A 21,028-nucleotide genomic window follows, 5' to 3' on the forward strand; every position below is an offset into this window, starting at 1 on the left:
CCAGCGCCGGGCTGGGGGGGGGGGGGAGCTCCCGTGTGCGACGGGAAGGCGGTGCGGGCAGCAGGGAGCCCGGCGGGTCACCAGCCCCGGGGACAGGGCTGGCCACGTCAGGTAACGCGGCCCGCGCTGAAGCCCAGCTGCTCCCAGGCGGCCCCCGAGGGGCTCTCCCCGCCGGACGGCGTCTGCCACGGCCCCGCAGGGGCGGATCTCTTTGGCGCCGTCCCCGAAGCCGCACGGGCAGCGGGGCTGCCGCTCGGCCCCGGCCAGCGCCTCGGGCAGCCGCCTGCGAGCGACGGGGCGCCCCCCGGCCGCCGGCCCTGTCATGGCGCCCGCCCCGCCCCGCCCCGCCGAGGGAGGTGGGGGGCGGCCCGGGGGCGGTACCGGCGCCGGCGGCGGGGCCTTGCTCAGGTGCGGCGGGAGGAGGCGGCGGCGCAGGGGGCACTGCTCTGCCTCGGCCGCCGCCGCCATGAGCAGCGCGGAGCCGCCGCTCGGGGCCGGGCCGCGGGCTCAGCCCGCCTGGAAGCGGGAGATCCTGGAGCGGAAGCGGGCCAAGCTGGCCGGGGCGGCCGGCGGCGAGCCGGAGCCCCCGGCGGGGGAGCGGCTGGTGGTGGCGGAGAGCCTGGGCCCGCTCCGGGAGAACCCCTTCATGCGGCTGGAGAGCGAGCGGCGGCGGCTGCGGCAGGGGCTGCCCGGGCACGGCCCCGGGGCGGCGCGGCCGCTGCAGCAGCTGCTGGAGCTGTACAGCGCCGTGCCCGGCATCCGCACCATCCGCGCCGACAACATCCTCATCATCGAGTCCCAGCCCGACGCCGCCGCCTGCTTCGCCGAGGGGGACGCGCTGCCCGGCCGCCGCCGGGACCCTGCCGCCGCCGCCTCCTCCTCCCCGCCGCGGCGCCCCGACCCGCTGCGGGAGCTGCTGGCCCGCCGGGGCGCCGCCCTCGCCGAGATCCGCGCTGACCAGGTCGTCATCTACGAGGCGGCCGAGCCGCCGGAGCCGCCCGAGGCGGCCGAGCCGGGCACCGTCAGCCGCCTCCTCGAGAAGTTCGGGCAGCGGCCGCGGGGCCGCCGACGCCGCGGCGGGGAGGCGCCGACCGGGCCCGGGCCCGGCGCCGTGCCAGGCGGGGCGGCTGCTCCTCCGCAGGTGGGACCGGGCTCCCCCCGGGCCGCGCCGGCTGCACCTCCGGCGGTGCCGGGCTCCCCCCGCGCCGGGCCGCCCCTTTCGCCGGTGGTACCCGGCTCCCCGCGGGCCTCGGCGCCCCCCCAGAGGAGACCCGGCTCCCCCCGGGCCTCGGCCCCGAAGGCTGGACCGGGATTTCCGCAGGCGGGGCCGGCCTCCCCCCAGCCGCTGCCGGCTCCCCCCCGGGCTGCCACCCCCCCCGGCGGTGCCGGCCGCCCCCCAGCCTGCTGTCCTGCAGCCGGCTCCTCCCCGGGCTGCCCCCCCTCAGCCCGCGGCCCCCCAGCCGCTCCCGGCGCCCCCCCGGGCTGTCACCCCCCAAGCCACGGGCCCCCAGGCAGCCCCGGCTCCCCCCCGGGCCGCAGCCCCCCAGGCGGTCCCAACCGCCCCCAAGGCCGCAGCCCCCCAGGCCAACTGCTTTCTCCACAAGATCGGCTCCAACTCCTTCACCGTCACCCCCCGGGGCCTGCCCCCCGGCAGCCGCATCCCCGAGCCCGGCACTGTCCCCGCCGGCCGCCCCGTGCCGCCCAAGGGGCCGCCAGTGCCATCCGCCAGCGCTTCCCGTGCCAGAGCCAACGCCAGGAGGCCAAAGCCGGAGGAGGCCGAAGTGGCCGAGTCGCCCCTGCCCAGTGCCAGTCTGGCCCCCAGTGCCACCGGCTCCACCCAGCCGCTCTCCGCCTCTGCCCCCCGGGCCGGGGGCTCCTTCGAAATCCACCCGGCCCCCAAGCCTGACTTGGCCGCCATCCCAGCCCATGACCTGCAGGCCCAGGCCTTGGCCAAGCTGCGCCTGAATTCGCGCAATTCCTTCCTCTTCGTGCCCCGCCGGGAGGGCGGCCCGGCTCTGCCCCCGGCCCAGAGTGCCAGGCCAGGGCCGCCACCGCCGTCCTCGGAGGAGAAGGCACCGAAGGAGCCCCTGAGGGCTTCCGCCCCGGAGCAGGAAGAGCCTGTCGCTTCCCCGCCGGCGCCTCTGGATCCGTTGGTACCTGTGACTTACATCGATGACATTGTGGAGCCAGACAGTGGGGAGCTTTCTCCCAGGGCTGGCTCGGCTGTGAGGACGGGGAACTTGGCAGATCAGCCTGGAGGAGCTGGAGACCTGGAGATGGAGTTTTCTTCCGTGCCCCTCTACAGACCGCACTCTGCCCCTCACCAGAGGGGAGGCAGCACCTTCACTGTCGTGCCCAAAAGGAAGCCCGTTGCCTCAGGGCTGCAGAGTCTCACTGATGCCAGTGGAAGGCCGCAGCGGGAAGAAGAGGAGGAGGAGGAGGAGGAGAGCAAAGGAAAAGGCAAAGCCGTGGACAGCACTGATGGGCCCCAAGTGGGGATGTCCCATAAAAAGCGCTACCCTACGGTGAATGAGATCGAAGTGATTGGGGGGTACCTGTCCCTGGAGAGGTCCTGCATGAGCAAGACAGGCTCCCGCCGCAAGAAGGTAACTGCCTGGGGTGTCTCGGCACTGAAAAGCCAGGCTGAAAGTAGCTGGGTACTACTTTTGGCTTGTCTTTTCATGAGGCACCAGGTGGGAAGATGGGCAGTGTTTTTCTGGTCCTTTTGAGAACCAGAGGCTTGCCTTCAGGGGGAGGGGGCATTGGGTGGTGTTCCACCAAGTAGATGAGGGTGGGATATGAGCTGTGATAACTGCAGGGCTTCTCCCACAGTCGCTTCTTGGAGGTATGATAACGGAAAGTAAAATATTTGAGGTATTTAGAAAATCGAGGTGAGTCGCGTGGTTTGAACGGCTGCGGACTTGCCTCCTCCCTAGCTCTGCTTGCGGTGTCTGGTGGGTAATGGATGTGTTGAGCTTCTCGTGTCGCAAGCCAAGCAGCCACCACAGTACAGTGGGCAGTGTGCCATTGGCATCTTCCCCGCATTAGTGATCTATTGATAGAGGCTCAAGAATTAGGTCTCTATTAGGCAGAAAGAGATCAACAACTTAACTCCCCTTGATAGGATTATACCACCTGGCTACTTGTTCTGGATGTGCAGCTACATCTCTGAAGATCCACGAGATGTCAATTGCTCCAAGTGTCTTTGGAGCAAATGCCAGGTTTTCTCACTGCTTGGGATCTAACTTAGGTCCTTGTAAGCCTTAAATTCAGAATTAATCTTTGTGTGGCTTGGTGAAATGCATCTGGATGTGATAAAGACACAGTCATGCTAAAAGAGCGGGTTATTTTGCTGCACCAGAGAAGCAGGCACAAATAGTTTGGCTCTGAAAGCAGCACACCAGGGTGACAAATCTTGATTTCTAGGTCTACGACGTGACATGTTTTTCCATAGCGGGAAGAGTGGTTTGATGTTCCGTTACCTAAATTCAACTAAATATTTGATGGACTGAATCCGTGTGGGTGCCTGAGGCACTGAGCATTATAATTTGAGGAAATCCTTTGAATGGGGTGCATCTCATTTAGAAGGGAGGCAGGGAGTGCTGTTTCTCATGGCTTGACATTGTTAAATCCCTTCTTAAGAGCATGCAGTCTCTACTGATTTGATTGTGACCAATGCAGGTAGCAGGTCTGGAACCTGAGTGCCGTGAGACCCAGCATAAGCAAATTAACAGGAGTGTTGATTCTCACTCAGTGCTCCGGCAGTTTTTTCTTGTCCTCCTATGGGGAAATGCTTGATCAGACTGGAATTATTCTGCTGCTTAAATACCTGCTGGCTTGCACTCATTCCAGCTGTTTCCTTGGCTCTGCTCAGTTCAGTTTGGGGTATAAACTGAATTTACACCAAATCAGGTGTGTGGTATAAATGGTGAAAATACCAAGACAACATGTTAGAGTTACCAGTACTCTTAAGGATGGAGCAGAAAATGCAGAGGAAACCTTGCGGGACAGATACTCTTAAATAAGCCCGACTTCTGATGCAGCCAGAGGAGCTGATTTCTCTGGGCAGGGTGGTGCTGTTGGAGCAGCAGCCTTGCTGGTAAAAGAAAAAAGCCTCAAGTAAGCAAAACCAAATACATGGTGTGCGGTGGAAGCCTTTCTTAACTGTACAAAAAGGCGGGAGAGAGATGAGGACAAGGCTAGTGCAGTGACTGCATTGTTTAAAGTTGATCTAACATGAACAGGAACCCAGAGAAGTAGTTGCATCTCCATCCTTGGAGCTGTTTGAAACTTGCCTGGGGAGAGCCTTGAGCAACTGAGAAGGTCAGACCTGCTTGGAGCAGGAGTTTGGGCTAGAGACCTCCAGAGGTCCTTTCCCAACGTAAAATATCATATGATTCTTTGAAATCGGTTAACAACTGTTTTGTCTGTTCAGTGTTGGATTGTGATGTTGGGCAGGTCATGTAGCTTCTGTGCCTGTGTTCTTATCAGCTTAAGAACATTAACTATCCCACTCTGCAGGCATTCTGAAGATGGAAGCATGCTAAATACTGCAGTATGCATGTACAACTGTAATCGTGTTTGCTAAGAATTACACGTGGGGGATATCCTGCATGAGAACTTCCATCCATAAAGATCTAGTTTCTGAGAAGAGAGATATTAAAAGGCAAAGGAGGACCTGCCTGTTACATTGCAGGGCTCAGGAGGCTGAAACAAATGGGGACCCTTTGGAAAATAAGATCCAGCTTAAGCAGAAATAGAGACACAAGTTTCTGGGTAAAATTAAGTGTGGTGATGTAGTGACAGAAACACCAGGTCTTCTTTCAGGTCCCTTCCTGCTAGGAGTGGCAAGCATGGAGTTTGACTTTGTTGCCAGGGTTTAGAAGATGCTGATGCTGTAGCACATGGAAAGATTTCTGTTTACTTTTAACCTAGAGGATGTTTGTGGCTTTTATTCTGGGTAATAAGGCTGAGTGTTGATGCCCAAAAAGGAAGGGGATAGTATTAGGACGCATTCCTTGGTTTCTTCCCAAGACATCACTGTGTGTCACCAAGGCAACTGGTCAAAAACAAGGGTTCTGTTTTGTAGATATGTCGGGGTTTTCAGAAACTTGATTTTGGCCTGAATTGGGCAGAAGCAGACATTTCCTGTGAGCTGGAAGCTGCAGTTCTTTGGTAAAACCAATGTCCCTTTCTCTTTTGGGGGTATCAAAATCAAACCTGATGCTGCTGGTTTCAGTGCGCAGCTACCCGGGTCTTTTGGGGTGATTCTCTCGAGGCGGATGTGCTGGATGAGCCCACCTCATGCTGAGTGTCTTCCTTTCCAAACCTTGCCTTGGATTTGCTGAAGGGTCTTTAAGTATGATCCAGGCTCAAGGAAGTGGTATTTAGTGAAACTTCGATGACTTTGAAAACTTCATCTGCTTGCTGACGCCCAGCAGGAATCTGGGTGAGGTAAACAGCAGGTCTAGCACAGCCTGGAAGTGGTGTGTTCCTGCAGATCGGCAGGTGTCTGTGCTTACAGTCAGGGCTAATGATTTATTAGGAGGGAGAGAGGTGGTTGTGGCAGTTAGACTGATTGTTCTGTGAGAAGCAAATTGTGTTTTTCTTCAAATGCGGAAATTTGGCCTCCCTTTTCTGTTCAGTGTCTGGCCACTAGTGGCCTGACCGTGGTAGAGATGCCAGCAAAATGGAGCCGACTTGGTCCACGTCCTCCGGTCCACATCCTCTGTAGCTTTTTGGAGTGGGAGGGTGGCTGGGACAGGGTGGCAGTGGGTTCCAGCGCTGCCGTGGTCTGCATGGAGGGACCTCCAACCCCCTGCTCACAGCTGCGCAGCTGCAGGCTCAAGTTATGCTGGCCTGCTGGTGTTCAAGGCCTCTCAAGAAAAATAGGTTTATTGCTCCTTCCAGACACTTCAAATATGTGAAGCAGCTGTTTGTTTTGGGATTGAAGCTGGATCTTGAGCTGATGAGGGAGAGAGAGGGAAATGCTGTTCCTGTGTCAGAATAGAAAATGGATTCCCAGCTCTCCTGTGGAACTAGAGCTGCTGCGGTGGGACAGTCGTCATTCACCCAGAGCTGTGAAGGTGAACATGGGGTTGTGTATGAAGGGACACAGTCAAGATCTGCAGGTGGAGGGCAGAGCCCTAGCTGTGCTCATCCTGGGGACCAGGCTGCCTGTGTGGGCAGGCAGTTTGAGCTCTTGTTCTCCTACAGGTGTTAAGGTGCCCTTCAGGACTGTTCATCTACTCCATGGCTGTTTTGAGACCTCTCCAAGCAGTATCACAGCTAGTTCAGATCAAGTGGTGGGGGTGTGACTTCACTTTGAAAATGAAGTGAACGTTTGCAGCTTTGAACAGCCGTGCTGCATTTCAAGCGGGGCTCTGGGCAGCTGCTGGAAGAGACTGGCTGAGCTGTCAGCTCTGATGGTGAGGACAGGATACGCGTGCAGGAGTGGAAGGAGACCTGCTGACCTTTATTCTAAACAGGGAGTGGGGGAGAGGATGCAGAGTGCTGTTGGTGACCTCTGTTCAGTGCTCATATTTGTACTCTGTTATTACAGAAGAAGTAAAGACACTTAAGCCTGATAGCAGCCCCAGGAGGAAGGGAAGGCTTTGCTGTGGGATGTGGATCTTTGGGATCTCAGAGGATAATATCTAGCTTGGCTCAGCTGACAAGAATCAATCTCGCTTTGGTTACCTGCCAGAATAACGTACAATAAAGTTGTCAGCAAGATAGAAATCTAGGTTTCTGTAAAACATGTGACTGGCATGTTGGAGCGAGTGATTGGAAAGGACTGCAAACTGCTGAGGCAGCTGGGGTCCTGAGAAGTAGTTGTCTGTCTTTAGGCTTCATGCTGTCATCTTGTTGGAGGCTGGACTCTGCCATGAAGGTCCTGTGCGTATAAAATTTGCCCCAACTGTGCTCCTTATGTGTTGTCAATCTTGCAGTTTGTCCCAAGTCACAGTATGTTTGTCCTCTCCAGGACCTGGTACCTCTTGGGGATCCTGCAGGAAAGGGGACTTCTGGCCAGGCCACCCAAAGTCCTGCAAATAATACAACTTGAGAGCCAACAGACATCAGATTGTTGATGGTTTTAATGTTTGGGGTTTTTTTGCTTGTCACAGCTGGCAGTTTGCCAAGTGCTAGAAGGTGAGCTGCAGCCTTGTGTGAACAGGGCTTACAAGAACAAGGTTGGTGGGATCCAAACAGTTGCAATCTGATGCTTTCCTGCTTCTTTGCAAAACTGTCTTCAAAGATATTCAGCTTCAGCTGAACTCCAAAAAGTTCCAACCTACATGGACTTAAGCATGGTCCGTTTTCTAACATTTTGAGCTGCATAATGCCTGAATATGGCTTCCAAATGCCCACTTAAATGTCTGTTAAAATTTTTTTCTAAACATCCCTTGGCTTTTCATCATGGGCAGGATTGGGCAGCAGTTTTGTTGGTCTAACCTGCTGAACTTCTTGCTCTGTAGCTTTCCATCTGTTCAGTTCTGCTGGAGATGGTCTCCTGTGAGAACCAGGTGTAGGCTTGAGATGTTGGCAGGGATGAACACTTCCAACTATTGCCCAGACCTGTTTGGAGCAAGTCTGCACAGTGTGGAATCTAAATTCCAGTGACTGCCTGAAGTATTTTTTTTTCAATGTATAACATAATCATAACACAAGTAAATTAACCTGGTGGGGGAAGCAAAAATCTCTCTGCAAAAATTAGATTCCCTCGTCTGTGTGTTTTGGAGGGGTCAGCACAAAGATTTGCGTTGTTTAGCTCTGAGAGAGCTGTGTGTTCCTGTTCTGTGTTCTGTCTTGTGGCTGTGCTCTGCTTGGGCAAATACATCTGCCACATTTAAGGAGGGGCTGTAGTACATATCTGACATGGATGTATTGAATTTTTGGTAGATGAGATCAGCAGTGCCAAGTCCTACTCAGAAAATAGGTGTCTTGGATGGTCAGGCGTGGTCCCTGCCCTGTGGAGGTGATTTCCACTGCCTGTCAGGTGTGAGCAGGCTGTTTCACCCAGACAGGGCAATTTCCCTGCCCTTTTCTAATTCTGCTGATTTTTAGCCTGTGATGTTGATGGCTGAAGACTCAAAATCAGGGTTTTGTTGCGGTTGTAGTTTTTAAACCACCTCATAAGCTGCACCTGAGGCTATCAGTGGGGAAGTAGGTTGTGTTTTGTTTCTCCGCTGCCTGCCAGCTCCTTGAAGTGCTGGTACTTTGTTGTACTAAACCCCTGGCAGAGCAGATGCGTCATATTTATTTCATCTCTGTAGCGGGAAATTTTCTGTGATTGAGATTCTCCATGGCCTTGCCACTCCCATGCTTCGCCTCGTGTTGCAGCAACAGTCTGAGCTGCTCCCAAATTCCCCCTGGGTTCTCTTCCTCCCTTCCCCTGCTTGCCTGCCACTGTCAGCAGCACGGGGAATGGGACAGAAGAGCTAAAATAGAAACTCTTATGCAAATAAGAGACAAGCCTGGCTTTGAAGCTGGTTAGGACGTGCCCAGGGCTCAGCCCGCCCCAGAGCTTGAGATGAGATTTGGAGTGCTTTGTGCTCTTGAATTCTGATCACACGGATTACAGTTAACATTATCTTAATCGGTTTCCTTAATCTGTGGACCAGATTGAAGATGGTTTATAATTTCCCTCCATCTCAAGTATTCAGTTTGTCTTGGGTTTGGGTTTTCTTCCCCACTCTGCTTTTTCCAGTACACAGTCACAGTGTTCCTGAGAAGAGCTGAGGAAGTACACACTCAGGCTGGCTAGGGCAGAAGTCATGCTTGTCTGTGTTGTATGTTGGCAACGGTAGGAAAAATTAAAATGTTTAGTTTCCAGATTCAGTGGCAGTAAAGGACATCTCAGTAAAAGCTGCTGCAGCAGCATCTCCTTCACCTCTGGGGTTGTGCTCACTCCCGCCTGAGTGAAACCTGGGCAATTTAAAACCTATTTATAAATCCAGACTCTTCCTAGTGACTGCAGCGGGAGGTGGGTATGCTGTGAAGCTGTAACAATATCACTGTTTGGACAGTTTGTGTAGGAAGAGTCACGTGAAGCATCTGTATCACACAGAGAAACTTCACAAACATCCTGGAAAGATCTGGACTGAAGGAACTTGGTGCTGATGTTTTCTGAGAAGTGCCCTTCAGGTGATCTTGGGAACTTGGCAGGATGGAGCTGCTGTTTTGTAGGCATTTGAAGGACCTTAGGCAAGCTGAAGAAAATATCTCAGACATTACGAGAGCAAAACACTTGTGTGCTTAGGGAAATTGTATAGCTTACAGCTAGTGAAAATGCAGGTCTGAGGGCGTATCTGTAAGCCTCATGGTGAACTTGCTGCACTTATTCTCTTCTCTTCCAGGAAGTCTCTTTTGCATATTAGTAGTACAGAAGAGGGGCAAGAGAAACGTGAACTCTGTTGTGCAGCTAATACTGTTCACATCACTGAAGCCTTTTTGTCCTGTAGTCTAGAATGAATTCCTTACCAGGGTGGGAAGTAATTCTGTTCCCAGCCTCCTCATATTTCCCAGGAAATGATGCTCCCATCCGTCCCATTCCAGCTGGAGACTGTTCACTTGCACCAAACAGAGGTATTTGTTTGGACTGCTCTGGTCAGCCTCAGTTGCACAGAAATGTTTGTGGGTGGCATGTCCCAGCGCTGCACTGTGTTCTAGCTACAAATTGTACGCTCAGAGTTGCCTGTAAAGCAGAATCCTCTGCTGTTTGGGACTTTTGTGTGTTGTTAATGAAGATACCAAGTCTTGACACTAATTGTGTCTTGTTTATGCCTACTCTCTTTGTGTATTCAGATGAGATTTGTTTCATATATGTAAGGACATTTGTCCAATTCTTATGGGCCAAGTAAGTAATATTTGAATTGCTTGTTAAGCTGTGGAAGGCTCTGGCTCCTCTGTCTGCAGATGTGCAAAGGAATGAAGGGATCCTTGGGTGAATAGCTGCTTTGTACCTTGTTAGACTGGGACTCCAGTTGCCCTGTGGTTGGTTGTGCGCTGGACTCTCTTCTTGTCCAACACAGTCAAGGGAAGAGTTAACAAAGCTGCCTGCCCTGCAGTGCTCTCCTGGACTGTCCCTAGCCCGTCACTTCTCATCAGGAATTTGAAACTTCCCCGTGTCTTGTACAAGGAGTTTAATATTTCGAATCTCCATGCATTGCTCCTATCTGCCATGTGCTTCAGCATATTGATTACACAGAGCTGGCTTTGTGGGTTGCCTTGTAAATGGAGACTTTCTTGTTTTGCCTTGTGGCTTGGGAGCTGGGATGTGATCCTGGAGGCAACCTCTCCTTTGCCAGCAATGTAGTGCTTCCTTGACATGCTACTGCTGTAAATCTTTAGTGCCACTAGCTCTATTCAGTAACTAACTCTGTGATGCAGTTAATAGTTGAGCAAAACTCAGTGTTACTCTTAGGAAAAATGCTTCTTGGAAAAGCATGATCAAGTGAGCTTATGGTGGAGCAGCCAGCTCCTGTGCCCCAAAACTCTTCTTTTTGTACAGAATGACAGAAAAGTACATTTGTGAAGTTCCATCTGCAGTCTTCTGGACACACTTAGGCTGCTTCAGCCGTAGCAGTTTGGGGTTAATATGATACAGGAACCAAGCCTCAAGTCCTCTCCATTCCTAGGGATACCTGTTAGGGAAAACCCCTTTCTTCCTGTGTCAAGGAAGGGCTTTAGAGGTACAAAAGCTCCTTATTTTCTCCCAAATGATAGCAAATGCCTTGGTAATATGCTGATGCTACTGCAGCCCCCAGGGTACTATTCCAGCCTGCCACCCATAAAGACTGTGCCTGGAGTTATTCAACAATTTGGGCTGACACATGACCATGTTTTCAGGACAAGTACAGGCGTGTAGATAAACTCATTGCTAACTCCTATGAAATGGCTCATTTTCCCAAAAATCCTTTACCTAAAGGTTTCAGAGAAAACTGCATCACAGGGAGTTTTCTAGATCATTGACTGCAGATGGAAGAAGTGAAGGTCCCCCAGAGGTATGCAGTTTATGAACGGCTCCCTCACCTCCTTTTACTAAATCTGCTGATCTGTGAGAATGGTCAGACTGGGTCAGATGGAAGGACCAGATGGAAAGACCACGGGATCTTTGTCCACCGTAAAATACCTGCATTTGCCCTCTGTTCCCAGTCCCATAAGCAGTGATTTGTTTGTGCAGGGACCTTTCCTTTCACCCCATGGTAGCGTGGGGCTGTGAGGTGGGAGGTTGCTCTGTGTTGAGACCCACCTCTTCACACGGCTCCTGAGCTCTTGTATTCATGTTGAATTGTTGTCCAGCCTTTCTGCAGATATCAGCCAAAACCCTCCTGCTGCTGTTGCTGAGAAAGGAGGAGGCATTTGATTGACCAGGTGTGAAAAGCTGCTTTAAATCACACCCAGCAGCCCATGCATATTCTAGGGAGTCAGTGCAGTGCCTGATTTTGTCACTTCAGGATTATATTCCTTGGGGAGAGAGGATGATTAGAGGAAAACTAGTACCTGAAAAGGGCAAACCGTGATCCCTAGTGCTACTCAGCTGTTTGGATCTTGTGAAGTACTTGGGTGGCATAACCACTTTACTGAAAAATTGCTGTGTCCCTCTTTTCGCCATGCAGCAGCCATTGCCTTCTCATCTAGTCTGCAGCAGCAGTGCGGTGTGTTTGGACATGCTGGAGGTACTGTGTGATGTTATTGGGGGCAGGAATAAACTCTATCTTGTGCTTCACGACTTGCCATCCCATCTGGCTTCTCTGCACACAGCAGGGATGGCAGCAGTGCCCCTTGCAGCCTCCTGCAAGAGCCACTGGTTTGGGAGACAGCAGTTGCTCTGTGGGGAAGGGGAAATGGGCTCAGTTGTTTTCAGTCCCATTGTAGGCTGCTACAATGGGGATCAATATGCTGACTCTGACTCTTCTTGCTGGAATATAGTTAAGGGGTGATTTTTTTCCTCTCTTTTTTTCTTTTAATGCCTAGAACAATTTTTTTCCCCTTAATATTATAAAGTGAGGATTTGGATTGCCAAAGAGGGTTTCTGTTCAAAAGGTGTAAAACACCCTGCCCTACATTATCACTTTGGCTTTGCCACATCTGCCAAGAAGCAAACGTGATAATGGGTGAAGAGAAAAGCCACACTAAAGAGATTGCTTCTGGAGTTGATGCAGGTTAACCCCATGGTTTGCTCCTGAGACTTACAGAGATACCCATGGTTTGTGAGAAGCCATTGAGTGTTTGCTCTTCCATTAACCGCAGTCTTGCAGACTTTCCCACCTCAGCTTTTGGAGGCGAGGTGTCTGCTGGCTTTTGTTGTTTATGTCATGGGCTGGTTTCTGTAAACTGGTTATTTTTATTTCTAATATGTCTCTCTACATGGGGGCTCTTTCGTTGTTGGTCTGGGTGCAGACTGAGTCCTGACAGCCTGCATCTCCTGGAACAAGGTTGACTTTTTTCTTTTCTAAGTGAGCCCTGTATGACTGCTCAGATTTAGGCTTGTTGGGCAATGTTTACCCTGGTTTCTCTTTGCTGTGTACTCCATTGCTCATTACTGTTCAAATTCTAGCAAATAAATACATGATTTTTGCTACGGCAACAAGAATCTGGTGGCTGAACAGCACAATATTCCATGAAAAGCCTGCCTTATTCTTCCCAGTGTGACTCTGATTGCTGGGCAGAGTATTAATATAGAGATATATGAGTTTGGGTTTCACCCTGGTTTTGTGACACAGTTCCGGATGAAGCATTCAGCTGGGCAAATAGTGACAAATCCCTGCAAACATCCACAGCTGAAGGGTGCAGAATTCTTCTTTTCCACAACTGGCAGCTGCTGCTGAGGCAGAAATGGGGGAACTGCTGCTGAGACAAGATGAGCAGAGTTCTCTGGCTGGGCTCGAGTGTGCTTGGCTCTTCTGGGATATGTTTTTCTTCTAAAGAAAATGACCCCTGTCACCTTTTGTGTTTCCATAAAAGTCTAGATGGTCTGGCAAGGGGCTGCTGGCTGTGCAAACCTATTGTCTGTGCCATTACTGGGCTCTTGATTTTTCTTTTTAGATGGTTCCTGGGACGGAATCTGCCTGTGTTACCTGCGGGCAGTGCTCAGTTCTGCTCATTAGCTGCTCAGGGGGTTTCTTAATGCAGCTATGCTGACCCATATGTTCCCTAGTTTTGCCTGAATAAGTTGCCCTTCATACTCTGTTGGATCAAGCAGAGCTGCTTTGTGCTTCCCTTGCAACCACCTCATGCTTGGGGAGGGGAGCTTGCAGCAGGAACCCAGGTGATGCCAGGGCAGGTTTATCTCTTTGAGTTTTGGGGCTCTTGCTCTACATGGGCAAGGTCGACGGAGTGCCCCAGGGGGATGTGCAGGTGCAGGGAAGGTGGCCGCTCGTGCAGAACCTGTTTGCCGGAGTCCAACCCTGTGCCAGTGCCTGGTTGTTCCTCGGGTGTTTGCTTTGCCTGGGTGCGTTGGAGTGCTTTATGGCAGAGTACAGTTGTTTTGTAGGGCTCTTCCTGCTTCTTGGTAGCAGCGCACTGGGTGTGGGGCAATGGGATGCTACAGAAGGGAAAGCCAACACAGTTTTAGGGGGGGGAGGGGGGCGGGCCTTGTGCCGAGGTGCACTCAGGCCAAGCAAGACAGCCTGGTGTCAGCCTTCACGTAGGCTGCACTGGCCCAGCTGGAGGTGTTGCTGAAGCAGCAAATTATCTTGTTAGGAGCTCTCCCCCAGGCTGGGGCCCTGAGTGTGTGGGGCTGGTACTGCTGTTAATAATTGCACTTTCTGAATAGCTACAACATTGACTCCTGCAGCGTTGTGGCCTCTCTGCAGCAGGTACCCGAGAGACCCTGGTGGCAGAGCGTTCCGCAGGACACCCAGCCTGACTCCAGGGAGCGAGCATGGCCCGAGTCGAATTGGCTGCTTTAGTTCAGGGGTTAGGCTGAGCTCTTGGTGTGTTGCCTGTATGGGGTTTGACTCCTGGTCATTTCTGCTGCTTTCTACTCTTTGGTTTTACTCCCTGGTGGGGCTGTTTTCTCCTCCTGCACTACATGCAGCTTTGGTCCAAATTGGACTCAAAGTAGTTTTTCTTAGAGATTTCCCCCTGATAGCAGAAAACCAGGAAAAATTAGTTCCATCTCCCAAACTTAAATTCCAAAACCAAGGCACATCTCCCCTGTACCCTTTACTTTCCATGTTTAGTCAAGTGCTTCTTGCCCTTCAGCGGCAGTTGCCAGCACTGGTAAGCAGCCTGCGTGCAGTGTCTGGTTCTGGGACAGCTTCTGAGTTTCCAGAAGCCCTGGGCACCTCCACCCTTGTGGCCTTTGTGCCTGGCAGTGTGGCTCGTCCCCACAGTACAGACGCCACATTGTGAGCAGTCACTGCCCGCTCCGCTGCCTGGCTCGGATCAGGGAGCATCTAGGTCAGTAGCAGGGGTGAGAAATTCAGGGAACAGCAACTGGGATGCTCTGATCTTCAGGGCCGTTTTATTCTAACCCCTTTTCTCTGAAATATAATCACTCCTCTCCTCATGTGTTATCAGGAGAAGATCAGAGGGCTTTGGCCAGGGCTGAGGCAGGGAATGGGGAAAGGCAGCTGGTTGCCCTCTCTGCTATTTCCATCCTGCCTTCTGGGAGCATGGGGAAGGGAGCCAGCCTGCGTCTGAGGTACATCCCAGACTCAGGCAGAGTAGCACACAGCTCTGACGTGTGTATTTGCAGCGCAGAGGAGGCGTTAGGTACTCACTTTGTTACCCAGATTTGATTTAAGCTCCCCTCATTGCTTTTCTGAAAAGCAGCAATGAAATGCTTACTGTTTTGCCTTAAAAACCCTTATCACCCACATAGCTCCAGCATATCTGTCTGTGGGCAGTGCAGGATAACACAGTAGCAGGCTGGCTCCAGCTCACTGCTGGTTTGCAGGCTCTGGCCCCTGTGCAGCTGTAGGTTCGGCTTCAGCAGACCCTGTTGGCAGCAGCATCATCACACCAGGGCTCCGTGTGCAGGAGATGCAGAGAGGCGGCTGCTGCTGTTGCAAGAAATACATGCATCTGGGCAGCACATGTGCTTGCTTGATAGCTGCTTTGGGGCCACATGCCATTTCTCAGCCTGTGGGGTATTTTGTTTATGAGGGAAACTGCAAATATGGCACATGGGGCAAATGTGCTGTGCTTTCTTCTTGCAAGTTATTACACAGCATCAGAAGAGCTCTCCTGAACCACCCAGCTCCTACTGCCTGTCGCAAGCAACCACGTCCTTTTAATTCTGTTCATAACCCTATTAGCTCAATTTTAATTGTAGTTAGAAGTAAAGGGATCACAACACCCTCTTAGGCAGCTGCTCCTGAACCTTGATCTGCATTGGCTAGATACTTCCCTACTTTTGGCACAAATTTATTCCTGGCAAGCTTATCCTCCTTGTTTGTCTGTTGTGTGCTGGCATCAGCAGTTCTTCTCTGCTCCTTGGTGTTTATTTTCTTGGTGTACTTACAAAGAGCTGTTATGCTTTTTCTCAACCTTCATTTTTGCTAGTGTGAGCAGGCTGAATCTCCTCTCCACCTGTTGAGATGAGTTGTAACCAGATCTTCTAAGCAGAATGGTAGATAATGATTAGGACATGTAAGGCTGCAGGGGAACAATCCCTTCCCTCAGCTTTTCCTTTCAACTTGGAAGAGGACATCTGGAGTTACTGTATCTGGATTTGGGTGTCCTGCTGCAGGATGGATGCAGAAAAACTGGAGTAAGTCCAGCAGAGGCTACCAAAGTGCTCCTGGGGCTGGAAAAAATGGCATATGAGGAGAAGCTGAGGGGGCTGGTTTGTTCAGCCTACAGGAGAGAAGGGGGAAGTCCAATTGCTGCCTTCCACTACGTGCTGGGTGTTATAGGGAGGATGGAGCCAGGCAGTCCTTATTTCCAGTGGAAATGCCTTGCTTTATTCCTGGTTTATTTAAGCAGCATCCTAATGATAATCACAGTCCTGTAGCCAATCTAAAATGTTCTTCCTCAGTTATTCACAGGTGATGAACTTCTCTTAGAGCAAGGGTCAGTCTTAAACATCATCCCATTTCTAGTGTTCTTGCTCTCCAGTTTTCTTCATGACCCATAAAATTCTGGTTTTCCCTTGATGAACTCCCATGTTTGAATCATCTTAATTTCTCAGTCTTGCCGTTATTGTGCAAAAGTCATTAGTGAGAATATTAAATAAAACTGGTTTCAAAACAGAACCTTTAAAGGACCTCCCACTTGTCCAGTATTTTCCCCCTCTACTACCACCTGTTAATGTCTTTCCTTTAGCTGCTTCTATCTCCTCATGTTTGTTATTAAGCCCTGTTTTTAACCTAGCTTAAAGAGCTTTTTGCCAGGATGTCCTCCCAAAAATGTAGTCCTGATCACTGATGTTTATGTTGTCTAGGGCATGGGTACACAAACGAGTTGGCTGGCATTAGCAATGTCACCTTTTCAACATATAGATGCTTTCCTTTCCTCCTTGGAAAGGGAGGAAAGGAAAGCATCAATCCCTTGAGGAACCAATCCCTCAAGGGACACGCCAGCAGCTCCTCCTGGCTGCTGCACATCAGTGTTAGGTGATGGCAAATTCTGTGCCAGGGCAAAAAGCCAGAGGTACTCTGGACCTCTCAGCCGCCTGCCTCCAACCTGTTTGTTTGCCTATCTGCCTTTGTGGTTTCTCTCAGTGTGGTAAGAGATTTGCCAAGGCACGTGGGGAAAGGTGGGGGGATATGCAATGGCTCCTTTACACCAGGGTGAAGCCCTGGTGTGGGAGGTGGCCTTTGTCAGAGCATGTGTTGGGATCTATGGTTTCTTGTGCTGCTTTCTAATAATTCTCCTTTGCTGTTGTCTAGATGAAAATCTCTTTCAACGAGACAAGTTTGCAGACTATGTTTGAGTACCCATCAGAGAGCTCACTGGCAGAAGAGGAAGAGGAAGAGGAAGAGGAAGGACCTGCTTCTGAAACGGAGGAGGACAAATCTCACACCTTTTACATTCCACGCCCGAATAGCACTTTGCATCCCAATACACCTAACTCAGGTGAGCGAGGCACTGTATTGGCACTGTGGGGTTACTGGTGGTACCTGATAGCGTCCATGTTTCCTCCAGGCCCTTATAGGGCTCCACACAGGTAGAAATGCTAATAGAGATGACTTCTGCCAGCTGATGGCAGAATCAGAGCTTAGTGGGGACAGGGCTTGAGCTGGAACAGGGAACTGCAGATGGGGAGCTTCCATGCTGTCCCTGCCAGGATCCTGATCCCACTTCCTTTTGGGGTGGTGAGAAATACTTACATCAGCTTTGTCCTTCCAGCAGATTTATCCAGCTATACCCCAAAGCACTCTGTGAAGTTCAGTGAGTGGCAGGAGCAGAAGTATGAGGAGATGCCTGCTGCAGAGGGACCCCTCCCGAAGGAAGCTGATTCCCATGGGAACCAAGTCATGGTGAGACTTTAAATAAGCAAATCTTGACTTTGTCCTGCTGTGCTCTTATCTGGTGCTCAGGTTGGTCTGGACAGTGGATGGGATGGGATGTGACTTCCACTGAACGCCTGTGTGTGTGTTTGCTGCCCAGGGAGGTGTGGCTCACAAAGGGATCAACACAGGGTCCCGCTGCCACTAGCAGACCTGACTCTCCCTGTAAAGGAGACTCCCTGTAAATGTGTAAAGGAGACTTAAGGCAGCTGGCACACTTTGTACTCCAGGGCATGTTTGGAGGGGGGGAATTAAATGTGCTCGTTAGCCCCGGGCAAGGTGCCAATGCAGCCTTCACCGTCTAAAGGTGTGGGTACTCATTTGCTTTGGATTTGATGACACGTCCACGTCAACTCTGCTTTCTCCACAGCTCACCCCAGCAGAGAAGGGCGGACTCTCCGATTTCAGCAGCGAGCCTGCTCTGTATTTTTGATTGCTTCATCTTCTAGCCTGCAGCAGCGGCTGCTGGTCAAAACGTGTCAGTGCACCTTCTGAATGTCCATGCAAGCACCACGGAAATGAGCTTCTGGGTCCCTCCCTCACCACAGTTTTAGTTGGAGCCTGATGCCAAGGGTGGGCTAGATGCTATCGGGCATCTTCGGAGAATATTTGCACCGGATTGTGGGACCTAACTACTACTTTTAGGGCATATGATTTATTTTACCTGTGGCCTTGTGTATTCCTTGTTCAAGATCAGCTGCTGATAAGGCAAGCATCTTAAGAACAGACCTGTAATCCCGGGATGGATGTAGATTCTCTCGGTGCTTATCTGAGTCCACACATCCAGGCACTGTATGGGGCCTGGGCAGCTTTTGTAACACTTGTCCCATCAGAAGCCCCAGTGAAGAGAGGTTCTGGAGTTGGAGCACTGGGAGTATCTGGGCAGTTAGCTGGATTCACAGAAGTGGCTGTGATTTGACAGCTAGATTGGGTGTCAGTTCTCAGCACATTTTTAGGTCTAGCTTCACTGAACCGTCATGGAATTAATGTGCCAGTTATGTTCTTGTGAAAGAAGCTGAACACAGTGTGAGGAGTGGGAAGGGGAATAAATGCTTGTGTCATTTTTGCACTGATCTGTAAAGAAGTGTCCAGACTGGCTTGAGCCTCATAAAGATTCCCAAACATTGGCCACAGCTTTGATCTGTCCATACCCAACTCTGGGGTCCAGTCTCTCATAACTGCTAATTGTGCTTCATTTTGCCAGTTCCTCTTGTTGCTTTGTTCTAGCATCTAATGGGGCCAGGCCCAAGATTTATCTGTCTTGGTTGGCAGGAAGGCTTCTTTCTAGCCATGCTTGCCCTGCTCCTCTAATGCAAAGCACAGGAGGGCAATTTCACTCCTTTCTTCTGCAGAACTTGAACAAGGAATATGGTATTTTTTCTAGGATTTTTTTATAGTTCTATTGTAATTGTTTAATGCAGCCAATATGCAAAGGAATCTGCTAGACTCTTCCATTTTAAGTTTTCTACTACTGTAAACTCAGGGTCAAAATTGCACTCTGGAAAGGATGGAATACTGCTGCTAATGTGATTTGTACTTCTGGGATTAAAAGAGATGCGGTTGGAATAGATACAGCCTCTTTGGGCTTTATGAAATGAGTGGTAGCCCAGTATGTGGCTCTATCCAAAGGAACAGGCTGGTATCTTTGATTAAATTTGATACTTTTACTGGTTTGTCTGTTATATATAGATGATGAATGTCTAGTCAAGTTGACGCTGGTCTATGAACTGAAAATGCTCTGCATACCTTGCACTTGTTTTTGTGTACACTGTAGCAGCAGGAGGAAGGTTGTTCTGCTGAAAAATATGGTCAGGACTAAATGTTAGGACATACCTTCTTCTAGTTGTCCTCATCTTCTGCCCTGGGTGCCTAAATATTTCTGGAAAAATAATGCAAAAAAAAAAAAAAAAAAAAAGATGCTCAGCAGCTTGTTAGATGTTGGCTGGAGAGGCCACAAAGAAAGACTTTCCACCTCCTTGTACATCTAAGGCTTGTCCTTTTCAAGCTAACTTGAGATCTTCTCCCTGTGTGACCTCCCAGGAGCAGTGTGTGGCTGGCAGCACATCTGCCTGTGACATGACAGAAGTTACAGTGGAAAGAGCAGTGAATCCCGTGTGCTGAGGCTTCTCCCATTAATTAAATACTTCAGGACAAGATGCTGAGACTGGGGTAGAATGATGAAAAATGCAGGCCTGCTAGTAACTGCTAGATTTAAGGGATGAGTAGGTTATCAAATATGTGGAGTTAAACACAGCTGTGCACACAGCCAAAGGAGATCAGGGACTGTGTTTGAAGAAAAGGTTATGCACAGGTTTTCTAGCAGAAAAGGTCTCAGTGAGCATGTTGCACTGTGGAAAAGCTCAGGCCAGTCTAAGGCAGCTCTATCTCTAGATTTTCAACTTAAAAAAACTGCAGGTGGTGAAGCAAAAGCTGCTTGCAATTAAACTTGGGGACAAGGTGTCTGAACTAGTCCTGACTTTGTTCTGCTGTGGATCAGTGAGGAATGCTAAAGCCAACAATATCCTGCAGGTTGTTCCACTGACTTCAGCCAACTGAAATGCTGCTCTGGTATTCTGCGTGCTGTTCTCAGTGAATTAGCTCTGTGCCTACAACTTAGGACAGGCTCAGTGGAGGTGTGGGAGTGCAGAGTGTGCTTCTCAAGAGGAGCAGGTGGTGCCCTGGTGTACTGCTGACTTTTTCCAGTTTGCCTGCTCTACCTTGTAGCTGTGATTTGCACCTCCCCGAGTGCTGCCTTTGTACTTCCTACCTTTGTACTCTTAATACCTGTCTGTACCGGATGAGCTCTTGGCTTGCTTTTGGCAGAGGAAGGTGAAAGCTGTTTCGAGGGCAGAAACATTAGCTGGTAAAAGTCATCTCCTGGGATATGCTTCCATATCACTGTGCTCAAAATAAAGGGTATTTTTTTTTTTTGTAGATGTCTACCCTAATCTCTAGCATTTGAGGATTAACTTTAGTAGACCTCTAATACCAAAGTGCATCTGAAAGGAAAATTTACTTTTGCAAGACAAAGACTTTTATTAAATGCAGCATCCTTGTACCAGAACAGCAGCTGTCCCAGACCAACAGGACTTTCCAGGTTGAAGAACAAGTTCAGGAATGCTTTTGTCCATGTGCTTGTTTTAACTTCTCCTTTGAAGTACTTTGTGGCTCACTGGCTTTACCAGCATTCCCGATTTCTCCCTTCAGGACATCTAGCAATGTCTGAGAACTCTCCAGTATCTGGGAAATAAATAAATAAAAATAGCTTATTTTTACATAAACTAACTGTTTCTCTTATGAGTTCCCTTCAAATTCGGCTGATCTACCTTGCAGGAAGAGGGGTTCTCCAGCGCTTACAATATCTAATTCTTGGTGATGTATTGTCCTATCTTACTGCAGGAATATCTGTGGAGGAATTTCTCTGGTTTGTGCCCATATTCTGAATACGAAATGGCTTAACCAATTTATCTGTCTTGGAGCACGAGGCAGAGAACTTCCTGAAGCAGGCTGTGGGGTGAACTTTTGGGTTGTGGGGTTTTGTTTGTTGGGGTTTTGTTTGGGTT

At 50.5% G+C, this 21,028-nt stretch overlaps 1 protein-coding gene across 1 annotated transcript; it reads left to right on the top strand.

Annotated features, from left to right (window-relative positions):
• Positions 1 to 460: 460 nt before the first annotated feature.
• On the top strand, positions 461 to 20,755 carry TPRN (taperin). The gene is given in 5 exon segments (XM_049831897.1): positions 461 to 1,372; positions 1,374 to 2,606; positions 16,845 to 17,031; positions 17,305 to 17,435; positions 17,836 to 20,755. Coding segments are annotated over 5 exon segments (2,520 nt in total). The 5' UTR covers positions 461 to 466; the 3' UTR covers positions 17,899 to 20,755.
• The last annotated feature ends 273 nt before the right edge of the window (positions 20,756 to 21,028 follow it).

The sequence above is a fragment of the Accipiter gentilis genome, chromosome 29 (assembly GCF_929443795.1).
Source record: "Accipiter gentilis chromosome 29, bAccGen1.1, whole genome shotgun sequence".
Lineage (NCBI taxonomy): Eukaryota > Metazoa > Chordata > Aves > Accipitriformes > Accipitridae > Astur > Astur gentilis.